Source organism: Vicugna pacos, chromosome 11 (genome assembly GCF_048564905.1).
Source record: "Vicugna pacos chromosome 11, VicPac4, whole genome shotgun sequence".
NCBI classification, from domain to species: Eukaryota; Metazoa; Chordata; class Mammalia; order Artiodactyla; family Camelidae; genus Vicugna; species Vicugna pacos.
The window spans coordinates 79,580,710-79,601,343 of NC_132997.1; the positions used below are offsets into that span (position 1 = coordinate 79,580,710).

Consider the following 20,634-nt stretch of genomic DNA (forward strand, 5'->3'; position numbering starts at 1 on the left):
CAGCCGCGCGCGCGCGGTCCCGCCGCTCTCTGGCGCTGGGCGGAGCCCAGCTGCGCGCGTCAGTCAATCTGGCCAATCGCGCGTCTCTTCCGCCTCCCGCGCGCGGGCCCGCCTCTGAGACGCCCGGCTCCCGGCTCCGGCAGCGCGCGCGCTCGGCAGCGTTGGGCATGGCGGAGGGAGGTAGCGTGCGGGCGCGTGGGTGGCTGAGAGCTGGACTCCGAGGATCTGATGGGGAGGGGAGTAGCGCTCTCTTTCCGCAGTCAGGGCACCGCTCCACTCCATCTCAGGGCTGGGGTCTCTCGAGGGCTCGTGCGGGTTTTCTGCAATGGCGGTAGGGGAGAGAGGACTCCTGCCTCTTGTTTTTTCCTTTTCCCCTCTGGTAAAGTCGATGGCCTTTGTTTGAGGAACAAGCTTCAGGTGACTCTCCTTTTCAGGGCCTTTTCGCCACAGAAACGATGCGGACTGGAGTAAATTTATCTGTGCCTGAGCGCCTTACTCCTCAGGCCTGGAGGGTCATTCGTTCTAGTGACGCAGCTTTTAGGATTTGGAGAAGTGTGAGAGGTCTGATTAGGTTTTTCTGAGTCACGATTTCAATTACATTTCCTTTCACTGTGAACCTGGAGTAATGACCCCTCCACATCGCAGTTTTTGAGGATATTTTGATTGATAAAAAAACAAATGGGGTAGTTTATATGAGGTGCTAGCTAGTTATGAAAAAATTAGTCACCATGTGGACCAACACAATGATTTAAAAGGTAAACGGAAAACTGCAAAAAGTGCTATGAATCATAACTAAGTGAAAGAGGAAGTCGCTGGATTACTTGTGGATATTATGTACAATAAAAAATTCCTTGATAAAAATTGAGGCATATATCGAATTGTGGGTTAATTTGATTTTTTTTCCCCCGTAGAATTAAACCAAGATATCAAGATGGGAAGCCCATCAGACTCAGCTGTGATTTTACCTAGCACTCCACAGGCCGGTGCCAATCCACTACCTCCCCAAACAAGTAGTTCAAAAAAACAAGTATGAAATTTTTAATTCTTTCTATTCTGTATTTCTAAGTATTATGGCAGTGGTGGTTTTAAGCCCACTGATGATTGTTAATTAACATAATGTGTAGATTAATAAGTAAAAATTTTATTAGCAAAGAATTTAGGTCTTTCCCCTAAGATAATGAATGTATTAGACCTCCCCCCCCCTTAATTTTCTCCTGACTCAATTATTTTCATTTAATTTCAAGTTATTACAACATTCCAACAGGAAGTTTGAATCTGTGATATCATGAAGGTCTGTTGTGAAAAGATCTAGGACTTTTCCTTAATTCGTAACTCCGAAACACCTAGAACAGTGTCAGGTATGGGCTAATTTCTGAACAAATATTCGTGATTGCTGGGATGTCTCAACACTGTTTTAGAAGGGTGCTGACTAATTGAAATAAAAAGAGAATAAAACTTAGTGGAGTTTCCAGGAATTAAAGGCATTTTGTGATGATTACTTGAAATATATGAAGACAGAAAGCCATCTAGTGGTGTCTGCCATAGAAATGTAAGGTCTTGATTTCTAGTATATTTAAGACTGTTTTTCCCGATTAAGAGTATTAACTTTTGGTGCCTTTTTCAGCTTATGAGTGCAACCCTTAGAGAACGATTAAGGAAAGCTAGATCTTCATTTAATTCCTGTTACAGTGTGGTGAAACGACTTAAAGTAGAGAGTGAAGAAAATGATCAGACCTTTTCAGAGAGACCAGCATCTTCAGCAGAAGAAAACTGTTTGGAATTTCAAGAAAATTTTAAACACATAGACAGTGAATCTGAAGCAAGTCCATATTTGAAAAATACCTTCAAGAATATCAATGTGTGTGAATCTAAATCACCGGATACTGAGTCATGCAGTGATCTCCAAAATGACTTTATGAATGAGAATCTTCCCAAACAAGAATTAAACAAAGAAAGAGCAAAATTGGTGAAGCAGATTCAGGAGAAAGAAGACCTTCTTCGGAGGCTAAAACTAGTCAAAATGTATAGATCAAAGGTAGGAAGAATTTCAGAATCATTGCCTGACTTTTTTTTTTTTTTTCAGTTTTAGACAAATGGTAGGGAAGTAATTTCAAAAAGAAAAAAAATGAGTTTATTTTAGCATAATAAGAGATAAGTATCCAGAAACCTGGCTTCCAGCAACTTTAACTCAAATATGTCATAGTTTAGAAGAGGCCTCTAAACATCAGATACAACTTTTTAAAAGTCCTAGCCCTCATTTAATATACAGTTGAAGTTTTTCTCTCTAGTTTCCAGTCCACAGTAGTATTAGAAATTTCAAATGTTAGTTGCAAGTGCAATGAGAACAGAAGCGACAGCTGACAGTGAATGAGTAAAAAAGCTAAAAATGGGCCACAGAGTACAATAAAAAGTATTTTTAGGAATGATCTTTTGTTCCTCCAAGTTATTGAAATGTTCCAAGCATTTTCTTTAAGAAAACAACAAATATATATTAGATTCCAATCCAGATAGGTTGAAATAAATAGAACTTGGGCACTTGGAAGAAGGTAACCCTTACTTATCTGGATCATTCACATATATTATAATTGCTTCTTCTTTCCCAGCAATGTGGAATAAATTATGGAAACTATGTTTTATTTACTCTCTTGAATTTTTAGGATTTTTCTAAATATAATGACTTGGGTTTTATGAAATAGTGAATGTTGAAAAATATTAAGTTGAATATCATCATTTTTTGAAGTTTTTTTTCCCTCCATATTGTTGCTTCTTTACATTGTTTTACCCTATTTAATGATTTGATTTTTCCTTGAGATTAAGGGTGGCCCAGAGATTGGACCAAACAAAATAGCTATGGAACTTTGGCTATTTTAGTGACACTGTAACCATTCTACTTAAAACCATCCTACTTTTTTCCTGGGTAGAAGTCCCATTCATGTCCAAGTGTGTTACTCTTTAAAATCTACTACTCATCGACTGATTTAACAACTTGTATTAAGTAAGTTAAATTAGGATGACTATCTAGTTGACATACAAATATGTTTTTCTTTTTCCTATTTCAGAACGACCTGTCTCAGTTACAGTTGTTAATAAAGAAGTGGAGAAGCTGTAGCCAGCTGTTGCTTTGTGAGTTGCAGTCAGCTATGTCTGAGGAGAACAAGAAACTAAGCCTTACTCAGCTGATAGACCACTATGGGTTAGACGACAAATTGCTACACTATAATAGAAATGAGGAAGAGTTTATAGGGGTTTAATCCATAATTTTTTCTCCAGAATATCTTTGTGAATGACAACTTAATTAAAAGACATTTATACATTTTAAAGGGAAGATATAAACCATTAGGGCTTAGAGAAAAGTATCCTGGTGAGCCTGGATCAGTTTAGGCCCTGTGTTATGTAAACTTGGTTCTAAAATGAAAATTTAATATTTTGAATAAATTTGCCAAAGAAAACTTAACAGGTAAACAAATGTGAGAAAATTAAATTATGTTTTAAAAAATAATTTGGACATTTCTGGAAATGAGTTTTAATACATTGGTTTATTGTGCTAAAAAGTTTTAAATGTTAAAAAAAAAAACCAGTCCATCTAGTGAATGTCTAAACCTGAACTCGCCTAAAAATCCCTGCCTCTCCTAAGTTTATGATCCTTGTTTCCATCCATTTACCACATATTTCCGTCTGGATGGCCTAGCAGGTAATTAAATTCAGGTAAATAAAATTCTATTGGTTTATGTCTCTAAATATTTGTTACTTGTATTCCTCATCTCATCTAATGAAACAACCATCTATTTCTTATAAAACCACATATCCTCATCTCCGACTTCAGGGCATCATGGCACACAAGCCCTTTTACACTGATCTGTGAAATAGGTTCAGGTTAGCATCTGCTCCATTAACAGTGACCCCTCAGCCAGAAATTCATCTTCACTGGGTTGGGGTTCTGGCTGCCATGTTGTACGTTGTCTGTCATTCTGGTCATAGATAGACATATATGACCCAAGCTGCCCCTGAGAATTTGGAATTAAGCTCAGGAAAAGAAAGCCCATCTCTTTTTGTGGCTGGAGCTGTTGTATGTAAACTTGGAAGCAGAAAAGCTGGTGTGCTTAAGACGGGCAGTGTGTGCCCTTACAGAGAAAGGCAGAGATCATAGATGGAGAGAGAACTTTGTGGATCAGTGACTTCCTGGTTCCAGTTTCCAATCTTCCTGAGTGAGGGCTTTCTGGATTTCTGTTCTTGGGTCCTTTAAAGGGCTAAGACAGCTTTCCTTAGCTTTTGTTTTTGTGTTTTTCAATCTTTAAAAAAAGATACTTCCCTACTACTTGGTAAACAGCCACTACTCTAAGCTCCGCGCCTCCCCCAAGTGCTCCTCACTTTCAGCCCAGTCCCTCCCCACAGTCTAACAAACTTTTAATGTTCAGCATATCAGGACCCTGCACTTTCATACATTCTAGTTGTTAGTGCTCATGCCAGTAACTTACCTCTCCTCACCCTCTAGTCTTGCCTCTAGTGCCTTCCAGACACTGCCATTGTCATTGGCTTCTATGAACCCAAGAGGACTGGCCCAGCTCTCACGTGGGCCTTCCCTGGCTCTGGGATTCCTCAGTGGGCATCCCTGGGGAGCTGTGCCGTTTTGTGCTGACCAGCCTCCACTGCTTCTTGCTGCTCAGCCAGAGGCCCTAAATGTGGAGGGGAAGCAGTCTCCCTGGTGATGGTACTGAAATTGACTGCAGCTACTCAAGACTAACTAGCACATCGCCTGGTGTCCCTCTTACATACCCACTTGGGGGAATGAAAGCATCATTAGGAGTCTGATTCTGGGACAGTTGGGGAGCAGTTGGGGTTACAGTAATAGGGATTTCCAAGGCATTAGCTGGATGCTTAGGGCTCCAGCAGCTCAGTGGGCACTTCCACAAGAGGAGGTAGGTCATGGAATGTAGATGGGGCTATGGGAAAGTTTGGGACCTAGGGATGCCCATGAGGCAGTCCCCTTTTTAATAATTTCTGTTGAATGTCACCTCCATTTAATAGTATACGTTTATTAAGAACTACTGAATACCGTATTTTTAATTCATAAAAATGAAATCTAACACTTAACATAGCATTTGCTTTGTGCCAGTTTTAAAAGTATGTTACCTTTATATAAAATAGATAAACAGGGTCCTACTGTATAATACAGGGAACTATATATTCAGTATTTTGTAATAACCTACAATGAAAAAGTACAGATACGTGTGTGTAACTGAATCACTATGCTGCACACCAGAAAATAACTTTGTAAATCAACTATACTTCAATACAAATAAAGACAAATTATGTGAAAAAAAAGTATGTTAACTTGTTTGAATACTGAAATTATCCACACCCCAATTTTAAAGATGAGGAAATTTAAGATTTAGTTATTTAAAAACTGAGTGGTCATGTAAAACTTAAGTGGGCAAAGCTATAATTTGAGCCCAAGCAACCCAGCAACAGAGCCATACTCTTAAGCCCTATCCTTAAAGCCATGTTATGTTTGACCCAATTAATTATGTTACTCCTTGATAATATAGATAATATTTTAAATTATATTTATATAATTGCTGTCAGCTCAGCAGAAGCTGAGAGGAATCAGTACCATGGACATATCAAGAGAGGATTGGGGTGCATGACCCATGTGCCCTTCCAAAGCACCTGCTAACATCCCCAAACTCTCCCGTTGAAAATCCTGTTACCAGAATACAGTTTGGGGGAAAGAAGCTCTTATTAACCTCCACTCTACCTATGCCTCAAAGCTGAGGCATTCAAGCAAGGAACATTGCCAGAATCATCTAGGGTGGACACTAGGAAGCAGAAACCACTGGTTTAAGACCTGGGAATCCACAGAGCATTATCCAGTAGAATTTGTGGCTTTGGCTAGTAGCACATGGATCCTCAAGCAGCTAATTTAGGTGATATGGAATTTGTATCACCAGGAAAAAAAAAAAAGCCTAGTATAACCACGGTTGACTCAAGCCAGCAGGACGGAGAACTTCTGATGTACCATCTAAGTATAAAGTATTTGCACCCCTCAGTGTACACTTCCCCACCCTTGGGTCCATCCTCGTACCTCCTACAATCCAATGTCAGAGATAATTTTGAAGGACCTTGGATGTAGGAAATGTCACCAGTGGGTACCCCTTGCTTAATCAACCAAATTGACTACTTCAGGAATCATTCTAGTACTAAGGAGAGTTGTCAAAAATGACATCGGTTCTTTTATTTTCCTTACCATTCCCATCCAGCACTGATCACTATTTGGGTGATCAGTTATGGCAATTTCTAAATAGAAGATTTTAAATCTTCAAAAAATTTCTTTCTAAATGGAATATTTTATATAGCTGTCTTCCTTTACCTACACCAGTGGTAGGTACATTGGATATAGTGCTGTGGATTAAACTTAACAAGTTCGCAAATTGCAGAACAAAGAGACATTGACATCACTTGGAGATTGTGGTCAATGATTCCAATGGCATCACCTTGGAATCTAGCAGTCCATAGGCTGTGGAAAGGCAAAGCAGTTTTCTGACCAGTTAATCTTCTCATTACTACTTAATTATCATCATCTACATGAATAAAGTGATAAAACTGTTTCATGGAAATGTAAGGGTTCTGATTGCCAAGTTCGTGTATATGTCTGTTTCTCCATACCAAACAGTTCTTGAACACCATCTGGTTGTCCTACAATTCAATTCAATTCTGACACTATCGGGAGACAGTGTCAGATTCCTCAAATTAAGTCCCACACGACCACCCTCCACTTCAGATGCCAATCAAAAGCCCAGGTTGTTATCTGTGCTTCTGACCAGCAGTCTATAGATCAGAAGTTCCCATGACCCCTTCCTTCCTTGGGTTCAATTAATTTGTTAGAGCAGCTCACAGAACTCAGAAACATTTTACTTGCTAGAAAACCAGTTTATTAGAAAAGGGTGTAACTCAGAACTGCCACATGGAAAAGCTGCACAGGGCAAGGTATAAAGAAAGGCTCAGAATATGCATGCTGTCTCCAAACCTCATCCTTGTGGGTTTTTATGAAAGCTTCATTACATAGGCATTATTTATTAAATCATTGGCCACTGGTGATCACTTCAACTTTCAGCCCCTCCTGGAGGGTGGGCGGTGTGGCCAAAAGTTCCAACCCTCTAATCAGATGGTTTGTTCTTCTGGCAACTAGACTCCATCCTTAGGAGCAATCAAATAGTCATCTCATTAACACAACAAGACACCACTATCATCACTTAGGAAATTCCAAGGGTTTTAGGATCTCTGTGCCAAGAATGGGGCTGAAGATCAAATATATATATTTCTTATTATAAATCATAATATCACAAAATGAGAAAACACTTCTTTTCTGCTTGCTAAACTGTATTAAGCAGGGCACAAAATTAAGTTCTGTTGCAATACATATGAAATAGAGAAGATTGTGTTATGTTTATACAGAAGAAAATATGTCATAACTTACAAATGATTTCGGTAAAACAATTCACCTTGTTCTCATCGGTAGGACAGAGAATAATCTTAAATATTGAATTAATTTTTTTCTGGTTGTAAAGAAATGCTTACAAAAGAAAAAGGGAAGTACAGAAAAGTATAAATGATAAAAATCATACATAACCTCATAAATTTTCTGGTTATTTTTTAAAATTAGAAATACCAGTAATGGCTAAGGATATTTTTGTTTTGTCCTTAAGACTTTCTATACTATCATCATGAAAATAAATTTTGATTGAGTTAAGTCTTAATAAAATAGATGTTGAATACATTCTGAGTTAAAATCTTGTTCATTCTTGAAAATATAGGCAAAACGTTATCTGACATACATCTCAAAAATGTTCTCCTAGAACAGTCTACCCAAGCAATAGAAATAAAGAATAAACAAATGGAAGCTAATGAAAATTACAAGCTTCTGCACAGCAAAGGAAACCATAAGTAAAACAAAACAACAACCTACAGAATGGGAAGAAATTTTTGCAAATGAAACCCACAAAGGCTTGATCTCCAGAATATATAAGCAGCTCACACGATTTAATAAGAAAAAAACAAACAACCCAATCCAAAATGGGCAGAAGACCTAAACAAGCAATTCTCCAAGGAAGACATACAAATGATCAATAGGCACATGAGAAAATGCTCAATATCACTAATTATCAGAGAAATGCAAATCAAAACTACAATAAGGTATCACCTCACACCAGTCAGAATGGCCATCATTCAAAAGTCCACAAATGACAAATGCTGGAGAGGCTGTGGAGGAAAGGGAACCCTCCTACACTGCTGGTGGGAATGCAGTTTGGTGCAGCCACTGTGGAAAACAGTAGGGAGATTCCTCAAAAGACTAGAAATAGACCTACCGTATGACTCAGGAATCCCGCTCCTGGGCATATATCCAGAAGGAACCCTACTTCAAAATGACACCTGCACCCCAATGTTCATAGCAGCACTATTTACAATAGCCAAGACATGGAAACTGCCTAAATGTCCATCAACAGATGACTGGATAAAGAAGAAGTGGTATGTTTATACAATGGAATACAACTTAGTCATAAAAACCGACAATATAACGCCATTTGCGGCAACATGGATGCTCCTGGAGAATGTCATTCTAAGTGAAGTAAGCCAGAAAGAGAAAGAAAAATACCATATGAGATTGCTCATATGTGGAATCTGAAAACAAAACAAAACAAAACATAAATACCAAACAGGAACAGACCCATAGACATAGAATACAAACTTGTGGTTGCCGTGGGATGGGGGATGGGAAGGGACAGACTGGGATTTCAAAATGTAGAATAGATAAACAAGATTGTACTGTGTAGCACAGGGAAATATATACAGGATCTTGTGGTGGCTCACAGTGAAAGAGAATGTGACGATGAATGTATGTATGTTAATGTATAACTGAAAAATTGTGCTTTACACTGGAATTTGACACAACATTGTAAAATGACTATAACAAAAAAAAGCAAAAAATAATCTTGTTCATTCTTGGATAAAAATAATTCATAATATTTTAGACATTTATTCATGCAGGATAAACATTTTTATAATGATTAAGGCTAAAATCAATTTGTCATCAAAAGTATGCAACTAAAAGGAGACTCTACTTAAATTTCCTGATATTAAAGAAAAAGAAATCATTAAACCAAATGAAATTATTTTTAAAGTGATTGATTTGGCTTTGTGTTTCCCGCCAGCATTTTTACATTTGAACAAGAGCAGGAAATGTTTTCATCCTTAATCTTTCAACTTCAGCCTGTAGTATTGAAATTTGCTCAGCTTGTTCTCTTGAAATTTTTGTTAACTTTTGGTATTGCATCATGTTTTCATAGCGTTCTTTGGCAATCTTTTCACAAGTCAGTTTAGACCCTATCCCAAAAATGAAGAAAGGAATTAGTTGTATTATTATCTATACAGAAATAGCACTCAGAATCAATTAAACATTTGGAAAAAATACTGGTAGCTTTATAACCACTGTATAGATTTTAGGCATTCTGATTACTTTTAAAGAAATCGAGAATTGATTTAAGAAAAAAAAAATCTTACCCATTGCATTACAGATGTCTTTTCTCTCTGAGACAGCCATCAACTCTTCTCGTAAATTGCAGCTTAGAGTATAATTTGCTACATCTTTTTGATTGCTGCACCTTCCCAATTTTTTAAGTAGTTTTTTGCAGTTTTCCACATTCTTTTTGTGGGTCTGAAATTTTTGTTCCCATGACATCCCACAAAAATAATTTTGAAAAAAATATTTTATAAAGACATTCTTCTTAAAATTTATGTACATTGTTATCATTAAGATATCTTACCACCATATCCCTAGTGCCTAGCATAATGCCTGCACATAGTAGGTACTTAAATTATTTGTTAAAAGATAGAATGGTATGTTAATGTCACATTTTAGAAGAAATTTTGTATATTCTTAAAAATGAGAGAAAAATTTAAAAACAGCCCTGAAATTACTTTGTTTTCATTTTATACATGCTACACACTAAAAACTGAGCATTTGTTAAGTAGTTAGGGTAAAACAAAGCCTTTACAATGCCAAGGAAAGACTATCAACACTTCTACTACATAAATCATAACCTAATGTAAATAGGAAATTTACCTACACTCAGGTATCTCCCAAGGGGTTAATTCAAATGTTAAAAGAATTGTTTCAGTTTACCACATTAGTTATGGTTGCAAAGACACTATTCTGGGACTTCTAATTACATCCTGAGTATCAGTATAAAAGACCAAGACTTTGGTAGGTTCTATTTGAATTGATGATTTGAAAACTATTACTTTGTTCAAATGATTCACAACTATTGGGATTATAATGATTAATATCTTTGAGACCTACCTTATCTATAATAGCAATGGTTTGCTCCATTATTCCAATCTGAACGGCAATCAGAGTGTCATAGTTTGGTTCATTTAGGTACTTTGAGAGAAAAAAAAAAAACACAATATATGTAGGGATATTTTTCTCTATTTCTTTCAACAGATAATTTTGTAAAGGTTATCTTAGTTTTGAAAGTTGCTGTTTTTCATAAAGAAAATCTATCCATCCAAGTTAGGATTGATTTGACTTTTGCGTCATAATATTTATTTTATTTAACTATTGATACACTCACCTATATATTAATAATTGCAAATGCCTAGAGTTTATCTTCTCATTCATTCATTTATTCAACTCACTAAATACTTATTGTGTCTCATTTGAGAGTATCTCACACAAGTCTCATATTAACAGTGTCCCAGTTAAAGACACTGAAGTAGATAACAAAGATAGATAACATGACTAGCCTTCAAGAAAAAGAGGACATGTAGTATGATTAGTTGCCAGAAGATATGTATAGTGATATGCAAATAAAAGTGGTCTGGGATGGGATGTGGTTTCTCTGGCCTGGATAGATTGGGAAGTGGGAAAAAAATGAGGAAAGATATTCCAGGCAGAAGAACCAGTATGAGCAAAGGCACAGAGGCAGAATCCTAGAAAATAAAATCAATTTGGTTTGCGAATACTGCTGTGCAAGAGGAACACGAGGAATGAATTTGAGAAGATAGGTTGAAGAACACTGAAAGCCACCTAAGGATTTCATAATTCATTTGCCAGGTAAGAAGAGGCAGTTTAAAATGTTTGAGCAGTGCAGTAATGTTACAGTAATGGAGCTAAATTGGAATGTTAATCTGATAGCTATATATGGTATCAAGTAGATAAAAGAAAGACCCAAGGACAAGAGACCATTTAGAAGATTATTATAAAATACTCTAAACCATTGAAAAGGAAGGACTGAACATGGTAAAGACTGTAGGCATGGAGAATAAGGGAATAAACGGATAAACTAGGCAAGACTTAGAAGACAAGAGAAAGAGAGAAATCAAAAAGCACAACAGCTGTAAGCCTAAATGAGTGACTGAAAGAACAGAAATAAGCAAAATAAGAGGAGCTGTTGGGAGATGGGGGATACAGAAATAGAGCTTAAGAGAGGTCAGGGTCAGAGAGCTTGAACTGAAAGTGGAATTGAACTGGAATCCAGAGACCCTGATGAGTCTTTTAGCAGTGATCATGAAAGTCAGAAAAAGATCATCAAAGGAGAGGCATGGAAAGAACCTAGAGCTGAGAGCAGAATCTTAAAAGAGGAGCTGTATTTAACATTTTGAAGCAAAAGAGAAATGGGTAAAAGAAGCAGAGTAGTCTGACATGTTGGAAGAAAAACAGGAGAAAACGGGTGATTAAAGCCAAAAGAATGGGCAAGTAAGAATTAAGATGGTCAAATGCTACAGAGGTATAGTGATGACTGGGAAAGGGAACACTAGATCTGACAATTAGGAAACCCTTGAGAATTGCAAGACAGAACTATACTACTGAATGTGCTAAATAGGAATGTGTCACGAAGAACCAGAGGCAGCAAATGTATACTACCAGAAGAAAAAGAATTCTTGGTCACATTATGAAATACTACTGGCTTAGAATATGCTTGATATCACAGAGGCTTCTTATTAAATATTGGCTGAATGAATGAATACATTAATAAAACTACATTGGGGGGGCAGACAGAGAGCATTTACCTTTTGATGATCTCTTGAAAAAAACAGCATCTGAATATCCCAAGCCTTCTGATTTAGATCTTCCATTTCCATCTCCATTTTCTTATGTTCCCACTCAATCTGAAATATTCCTTTGTGGACCTCTTTACTTTCCATCATGCTAGCAACTTTCTTTTGTCCTTGAGTCTAAAAAAAAGTACATTCTGATATTCATATAATATGACTCTTTGTATAGAATACAGAATATTTGAAGCTGAAAGCTTTTCTTAGAAAACACTTGGAACACAGAGATAATTCTATCTTCTTAAAAATGTAGCAAATATTAAAAAAATTACTTCATGGGCAAAATCTGATCACTATAAAGCACAATAGTTACTAAACAGAAGGGATTATAAAATACATTTGAATGGCATAACCAATTTACTTTTGTCAATGATTAGGCAGGAACTCCTTTTGCCATCACCAATCTACCAATCTAAATGCATCTGTACCCCTACTCTGCCCTGCTTCTTAACACTGCAGATAAAGGATTGTGGTTTAATGCAGATAAGCACAACAGTATTTGGTTGATAGCTAGCAGAAAAGCCAAAAAACTGAATGGGTTAAATATGATATTCAAACACCCGATGTTTTGTACTTCATTTCAAATTGCCTGCATGAAGTTCAGGAATATTTTCATGAAGTTGTTCTTGCAGATTCTAGCAGTGAAACTACTATATCTCTAAAATAAATCTGTACATAAGTTCTATCAGCTAATGTTTTATATTTTTCCCCTCTCCTCCTTAAAAAACTTAGCTTTTTCAAGTTCATGCCATTAGACTATAACAACTGTTACTCTTTTTAAAAATTATTTTCATCTTCTGATCCCTGCTTGGCCTCAGCTCCTTGAATTTCCCACTTTTGATGATCTTTTCTCTATCTTGCTCAGCCACCTAACTCTCATGATCATACCCTTGATCTTGTTATCACCAGCATTGAAATCTTAAGGTCAAGCATTTCTCTGAGGCAGTATCTCTCACATGAGGCAAATACTGCCCCACCAGGGAACATTCAGCTATGCTTGCAGACATTTTTGGCTGATACAAGTGAAGGAGGGCATCCAGTGGGTAGAACCAGGGATGCCGATTAACTTCACACAGTACACATGACATCTCCTCCCAACGAGTAACTATCAGGCCCAAAATGTCACTAGTGCCAAGGCTGAGAAACACTGCTATAGAAGTACCATATCTCCTCTCTGCTTTCCTTTCAGTCAACATTTTTGTAAGACTTATTTATAGTCCCAGACTCTACTTCCTCACTTCATATTATGTCTTCAGCCATCACCTATTAAGCTCCTGCCCCAATCATCCACTGAGACTGCTTTTGTTAAGTAATTAACATACTACATGGTTCCCTCCTCCTTGGAACTATTTCTTTCATAGTTTCTAGGTTTCCTACTACCTCACTGGCAGCTCTTTCTCAGTCTCCTTAACTCCTTACTTAACTTAAGATCTTCCAGAGTTGGACTTTGGGTTTTTGCCCAAACTCCCTCTTCTATCTACCCACTTTCTAGGTGGTCTCAAGCAATCTCATGGCATAGATTATCTATATGTAGATATCTAGATGTAATAATACATATGTAGTTAAATATATGTGATCTGTATAAATCCCAACCCTGAGTTCTGGCTGCCTACTTGATATTTCCATTGGGGTGTTCTATAGGCATCTCAGATTTAATGAAGGCCAAAACTCTTCATCTGATGCCCTCAGCCAAGGCTACACCTCTGTACTCTTTATCACATCAGTAACACTGTCATCTTCTCAGTTGCTCAAAAGCCAAAATTTTAAGATTTATTCTTGATCCCTCTCTTTACCTTACTCTTAACATTCAATCCATCAGAAAATCTGATGATTTTTGCTCTTATCCTAACAGCAAATATTGAAAGAGAATTTAAAACATCCTGAGATAAACGAAAACTGAGGGAGTCCATCATTAATAGGGTTGCTCTATAAGAACTGCTAAAGAGATTACTTCAAACTCAAATGAAAAGGAGACACTAACTCAAAGCCAGAAGAAGAAATAAATTAAAAAAAAAATGTAACTATATAGGTAAGTATAAAAGCCAATATTTATTGCATTTTCATTTGTAAGTATTCTTTTGAAAAACTTTAAACATTTTTAAATTTTAATATTTTTCTAAGTACTCTTCTTTTCCTGTGTGGCTTAAAAGAAAAATGCATAAAATAATAATTATAAATCTATGTTAATGCACACATAGTATATAAAGACGTAATTCATGATAATAATAACATACCAGGGGAGGAACAAAGCTCCATAGGAGTAGCGTTTTGTATACTACTGAAACTAAGTTGATGTTAATTTGAATTAGTCTGTTATAAAATTAAGATGTCAATTGTAATTCCCAGGAGTAACCACTAAGAAAATATATGGAAAAGGAAAAAAGAAGGGGCTCAAAATAGTACTCTGCAAGGGAAAAAAAATCAAACTATATACAAAAGAAAGCAATACGGAATGAACAACCAAAAAATACGATATGCAGAAAACAAATACCAAAATGGCAACAGAAAGTTCTTCTTTACCAGTAATTACTTTAAATGTAAATGCATTAAAGTCTACAATTAAAAGGCAAAGATAGACACAATGGATTAAAAAAAGATCCAATAATTATTGTCTAGAAGAGACTCACGTTAGATCCAATGGTACAAGTAGCTTGAAAGTGAAAGAACAGAAATACATCTTCCATGCAAATTGTAACCAAAGACAGCTGGGGTAACTATACTAATACGAGACAAAATAAAATTTAATACAAAAGTTGATGATAGAAAGCCCAATCTTTCAAGAAGATATAACAGTTACAAATATATATGCATCTAAAAACAGAGCTTCAAAATATCCAAAGCAAAAATTGTCAGAATTGTAGGAGAAATAGACATTTTAATAACAATAATTGGAGACTTTAGTATTTCACTTTCAATAATGGATAGAACAAGTATCCAGAAGATCAATAAGGAAATAGAGGATTTGAACAAAACTATAACCTAATTTGAGTTAAGAGACATATACAGAATGCACTACACAATAATAGCAAAACACACATTCTTTGCAAGTGCAAATGGAGCATTCTCAAATATAGACAACATGTTAGGCCATTAAACAAATCCTAACACATTTTAAAAGATGAAAATCATACAAAGTATCTGCTCTGATCACAAGGGAGTGAAACTAGAAATCAATAACAGAAAGAAAACTGGAATATTTACAAATATGTGGAGATTAAACATCACATTATTAAGTAATCAGGGGTCAAAGAAGAAATCACAAGGGATATTAGAAAATACCTTCAAATGAATGTAAGTGAAAACATAACATACCACAACTTATACCAATCCTTCTCAAACACTTAACAAAAAATTGAAAAGGAGGGAACACTTCCAAACTCATTTTATGAGGCCAACTTACTCTGTATCAAAGTCAGACAAAGACACCAGAAGAAAAGAAAATTACAGGTCAATACTGATGAACATAGATGCAAAAATCCTCAACAAAGTATTAGCAAACCAAAGTCAATACTATATTAAAAGGATCATATATATATATACACACACACAAACTCAGACAAATGTTCAAACTGCTGAAAAATCAAGGATAAAGAGAAAATCTCCAAGGCAGACACACTTCATTAAGAGGAACAAAGATTTAAAAAATACAGTAGGCATCTTGTCAGAAGTTCTGTAAGCCAGAAGAAGATGAACACCTTTAAAGTGAAAAGAATGAGAGAGAGAAAGAACCTGTCAATCCAGGGAATCTAGCAAAGTATCTTTCAACAATAAAGGTAGATCAAAGATAATTTCAGACAGAGAAAAACAGAATTCATTACCAGCAGACTTGCAATTCAGTTAAATTAAAAGAAGTTCTTTAAGTAGAGGTATATAGTACAAGACAGAAACTTCAACCCACAAAAAGAAAGATCTCTTGAAATGCTGAAATTGAAGAGAAATAGAAAATGCTTTTTTCTTATTTTTATCACTCTCAAAGATAACTGTCTAAAGCAAAAATAATAACATATTGAGGTTTCAGAGCATTTATAAAATTAAAACATATATCAACATTAGCACATAATTCCCCAAACAGCACAAAATCCCAAATATTTGGAAATTAAATAATATACTTCTAAACAACCCATAGTAACTTCTAGTAGGAAGTCACAAGGGAAATTAGATAATATTTTAAATGGAAAGAAAATAAAAATACAAAGTATAAATTTGCAGACTGCAGTTAAAATAGTGCTTAGAAGGCAATTTGTAACATTAAGTATTTATATTAGAAAACAAGCAAGGTCTCAAATAAATTATCTAAGCTTATGAGTAGATTGAGCCTAATAAAATGGTGGTATGTATATTCGAATGAATGTTTAACTCCGTGGTCTAAACTTCTTTTACCTTAGAATATCTGGGAAGCTTTGAAAAAATACCCATGCCTAGGGGTGGGGTCTAGACACATTTGTAAACTTCTCCAGGTGGTTCTAATGTACAGCCAGAGTTAGGAACCACTGATTTAACTGAGTGAAAGTGATTTATCATAGAAATGGGAGACTATGAAAAATACTTGGTACAGCAGGTGGTATGTTTTTTTTCTCCTTAAAACATGATAATTACCCGAATCACAGAATTTAAGTCTTCAATTATGTTCCTGTTGATGAGGACTGCATCAGAATAATCCAGTAGTAACTGGAAATTCTCCAGTTCTACTTGTCCTTGTTTAAGGAGGATTTGAATTGTCAAATTCAGCTGGAATTTCACTTTGTCTTCTTGTAATCTAAATTGAAAAAGACTTCAAAAAGTAAGCAGTTGTAATATATTTATATTCCACATTTCACCTATCATCTGATATATAAATTCAATAAAATTTAATATATCTGATATAAAAATTAAATATGAAATTCAGACTTTATTTTCCTTACGATAAAGGAAAACATGCTGGAGATTAAAGTGGAAAATATTCTCCCAATTACAAGCTTTCCTAGAGGTCTCTATGATACTTCCTCTTACTGATAAGGAATTATACTTGGGCTGCTCAAAGAACAGTATGGACAGAAACACACTAAAAAAGTTTTACTTTATTATTAAGAAAAGATTAATATTGTTTTGAATGTAAGTGGGAGAAAACAGAGATGCTACCAAATAACAAATCTACTAAAGTTCTGACCTTATGTATTGACCTCTGATATTATATTAACAGTGTTTAATCTGCAAGCTACTTATCAAATACATTTTTGAGCAGTTCCCATTCCTACTTTAGCCTAGATCTGAAAATGATGTTTAATGATGAATTTGGGAACATCAGAGAAGAATATTTATCAACATGGCTGTAAATATGGCCAAAAGTGAAGCAAGGACTTAAAACTGTGTCCCAATCACTCAGGAAAATTCAACAAGCTCCCCTAAAGAAAAAAATCTTAGCTGCTTAGGAGTCTACATGGAAATTCTTGGATATCTGTTTAATTTTCTACGCAGTTTGCTTGTGTGGCTTGGGTCCAAAAGTACTTACTTGCAGATACATGTTCTTTGTATTTCATGTGAAAGGAGATTCCCCCAAAGTTGCCTATTTGTTAAAGAAGTCACAGGGATGTAACATGCAGCATAGCGAATAGAGTTAATAATATTGTAATAACTGTGTATGATGCTAGCTGACAACCAGACTTACTGTGGAGGTCATTGTATAATGTACAGAAATATCAAATCACTATGTTGTGTGTCTGAAACTAATAGAATACTGTAAGTCAATTATACTTCAGTTTAAAAAAAGGGAAAAAAAGAAATTCAATAGTGAAAAAAAAATTTGACCATGTGCAATAAGAACAATGGAACATGTAGATAAATTCCATTCTGAAATAAGGTCTTCTGTAACAAAATGCACTTTTTCAAAGAGAAGTTATAAAGCCTGAATAGGCAAGTCTGTGCCAGCTGCAATAACACAACCTAACTTAGCCCTAGCTTAGACTTTGAATAAATGAACACGAATGAAAGGTTCAAATTACAGGATGAGCTCATGGAACACTTTCTCTATTTCATGTTGCACCTTCTCATCATCGTCAGTTCTCCTCCGGAGGAAAGCCGCCATTTCCATTAAACCAGCTGCTTTCTGCTTTACCTGAAGAAACCAAACTACAAACATCTCAGAACATACCGAGCTTTAAAAATAAAAAACTAATTTTAAAGAACTTTAGAAAATATACATCTTTTAACTTGTACAAAGCCTTAACAAGTCCGTCTTTCTAAAACATTAATAAAAATTTAAATCCCTGCCATTATGTAATATAAGAAACATAAAATTTACATGATACGTTTGCTTCTCACTGAAAGTCAATATGCAAACAACTAGAATTTTTCTTAAATCTTGTCATCTTAGATAAAATTTTAAAATCATAGACACTTTAGCGAATATGCCAGCTCGATGCATGTGGCACTGAATTTAGGGAATCTAGGGGACAGGAAGCAGCATATGATCAAGAAGCAACAAGAGGAAGGATTCTCTTCTCAGTTAAGCACATTTTCAAATTGTTACCCTTTGTTACATTAAAAAATATTCTTGGTTTTGGTGAAATACAATTCTAATCTATGCAAAAAGAGATGAGGACTACTCAAGATCAGGGCAGAGAGGAGAAGAGTTGTGTCTAAAAACAGTGCTGTCCAAGAGAAATGTCATGTGAGCCATCAATGCTAGTCATATATATAATTTTAAATTTGGTAGTAGCCACATTATAAAAGTGAATTTGACTTATTTTACTTAACACAGTGTATCCAAAACATTGTCATTTCAACCGGTAAAGAATATAAAAAATATCGAGACATTTTCCATTCATTTTTTCATACTATGTCTTCCAGTAACAGTACATCTTAATTAGAACTGTCCACATTTATTTCAAGTAAAAACTAACTACATGTGTAGACAGTGTGGGTCTATAAGTACAGGCCTGTACCTAGCCCTCAGTAGCACTAAGGTTAATATTTTATTTCTTCATCATCATTATTAATGTTACTAATACTATTCCTATCAGGAAAATCTAAGTAATTAGCTTTTCCAGAAGCATTGACCCCCATAAAATATGTATTTTATACTAGTACACTAAAAGAAATGAAATGAATAAAACAGAATAATAAAATTTGATTATATACTTTCTGTTCATTTTCCACTTTCGTTCGTCTGGTCCTGCAGAAATGATCCCAGACCGAGGGGTCCAAGCCTTCTGGCATGTTATTAATATTGTCCAAGTCATCCATGGCTTTCATTAACTGGGTGAAGGCATCCTTATTCAATTTCCCAGATCCTGGTCGTTCTCCAAAAGGCACAAGACTGTTTGTATCTGAGTGCACTTTCTGTTTGTGAATCCTGGTATTACCAATAAAAGCCCGTCAAACTTTCACATTCTCACAAGCACACAAAATTACTGTTAAATAATATGACCCTTGGCATATATGTGCCATTGCATAACATTTTCCTGTAGCACTTAGGGGCTGGTGGGTGGATTACCCCAAAGAGAAAAGCACCCACTTGGACCTTACATCTTCTCTGGATCCCCACACATGCCCTTGGCTGGACTATCAATGTCCCGAACAGCTGTCAGCACTGGCAGCTTCACCTGCACTAGAAGACATCTCCCTTCTGGATGTTTTAAGCAGGCAAGTAAATGCCTGAGAGAAGTATGGATGTTCCCTGGTTCTGGCCTATATATTCTCTGCTGGCATCCTTGTTGCAGGTGAGTAGCCTAGAATATGTTCAGATATATATGCAAATGGGGGAAGCACCTCTTTTTATCTGCATTAATAGATTAGTTTTGTGTCCCTGGCCTGCAACTGGGAAAAGAAGGGCACAGAGATTTTGTACCAGGCCCTCACTCTCAAGGTGCTTTACATTATGCTATGAAGTTACTACTGTTATCATCTTCCTTTAGGTGAAGGAAGTGAGGCTCTGAGGGGAGGGACTGACCAAGCCACAAGTCTGATAGATGTGGAGTTGGGATTTAAAGCTAATTCTGTTGGACAAAAAGCTTATGCTTTTTCCACTGCTGCCTCCCAATATAAGGGAGGTCTCACTTCTTTCGTCACAGGCTTATATAACTCATTCCTTTAAAAATAGGGAAGCCAAGACATGAGACATGTTCTAGGTTGAATTCCTCAAGTTGCATGTAACCTGTCGAAGGTGAGAGAATGAGTTTGTATCTCAGACACAAAGAAGTCTATACACATTTGTGACAAATTCCATGATTTCTACATTATGGCTGAGTAAAAATTATAGAAATCTAAACTGATAAAAATTTGGAAATCTGTGAAATGTAATTCTGATGCTACTGTCAGTATAAAAATCAGATACTTTAGAACTCTTTTGATAATGGCTATTTTCAATCATTTACACTGGCATTTTTCAAACTGTCTTTTGAACACAATTACATGAGATGCTCTGAGGAAAGGGATTTGTGGTCAAATAAGTTTGGAAAAAACTGCTTACTCTATTTCTTATACTTGGAGATGCAAAGGCTAAAAACAATTTCCGAAAAGTTCTTCAGTAAAGAAAATTATTTGACTTTT

At 35.8% G+C, this 20,634-nt stretch overlaps 2 protein-coding genes across 12 annotated transcripts in view; one reads left to right on the forward strand and one right to left on the reverse strand.

The window, feature by feature from the left end:
• Positions 1-41: 41 nt before the first annotated feature.
• On the forward strand, positions 42-3,738 carry SFR1 (SWI5 dependent homologous recombination repair protein 1). Of its 4 annotated transcripts, none has more exons than XM_006216342.4 (4): positions 42-180; positions 912-1,027; positions 1,625-2,035; positions 3,060-3,738. In XM_006216342.4, the coding sequence occupies exons 1-4, from the start codon at positions 168-170 to the stop codon at positions 3,249-3,251; spliced, it is 732 nt and encodes a 243-aa protein (XP_006216404.1). In that variant the 5' UTR covers positions 42-167; the 3' UTR covers positions 3,252-3,738. The 4 variants fall into 4 exon arrangements, with proteins under 4 accessions (XP_006216404.1, XP_072827929.1, XP_072827928.1 ...); XM_072971828.1 differs by lacking the exon at positions 42-180 and adding an exon at positions 198-417; XM_072971827.1 differs by lacking the exon at positions 42-180 and adding an exon at positions 214-331.
• A 5,264-nt stretch (positions 3,739-9,002) lies between these two features.
• CFAP43 (cilia and flagella associated protein 43) overlaps positions 9,003-20,634 on the reverse strand; it is a 90,070-nt gene continuing 78,438 nt past the window's right edge. For 6 of the 8 annotated variants that reach the window (XM_072971830.1, XM_072971831.1, XM_072971829.1 and 3 more), the window contains 7 exons: positions 19,225-19,438; positions 18,087-18,199; positions 16,705-16,864; positions 12,067-12,231; positions 10,355-10,435; positions 9,556-9,709; positions 9,003-9,378 (listed from right to left, as the gene is read on the reverse strand). In XM_072971830.1, the coding sequence (XP_072827931.1) occupies positions 9,212-9,378; positions 9,556-9,709; positions 10,355-10,435; positions 12,067-12,231; positions 16,705-16,864; positions 18,087-18,199; positions 19,225-19,438 (1,054 nt within the window). In that variant the 3' untranslated portion in view covers positions 9,003-9,211. Of the gene's footprint in view, positions 9,379-9,555; positions 9,710-10,354; positions 10,436-12,066; positions 12,232-16,704; positions 16,865-18,086; positions 18,214-19,224; positions 19,439-20,634 lie in introns of those variants that run through there. The other 2 variants (XM_072971835.1, XM_072971836.1) reach the window with 2 other exon arrangements.

What these genes read in the sequence shown, in the direction of transcription:
- SFR1 (XM_072971827.1), top strand. Translation starts at nt 229, where the DNA reads ATGGGGAGGGGAGTAGCGCTCTCTTTCCGCAGTCAGGGCACCGCTCCA. An exon ending in CAAGTAGTTCAAAAAAACAA is followed by an intron (nt 1,028 to 1,624) that starts GTATGAAATTTT and finishes TGCCTTTTTCAG; the next exon opens with CTTATGAGTGCAACCCTTAG. An exon ending in TCAAAATGTATAGATCAAAG is followed by an intron (nt 2,036 to 3,059) that starts GTAGGAAGAATT and finishes TTCCTATTTCAG; the next exon opens with AACGACCTGTCTCAGTTACA.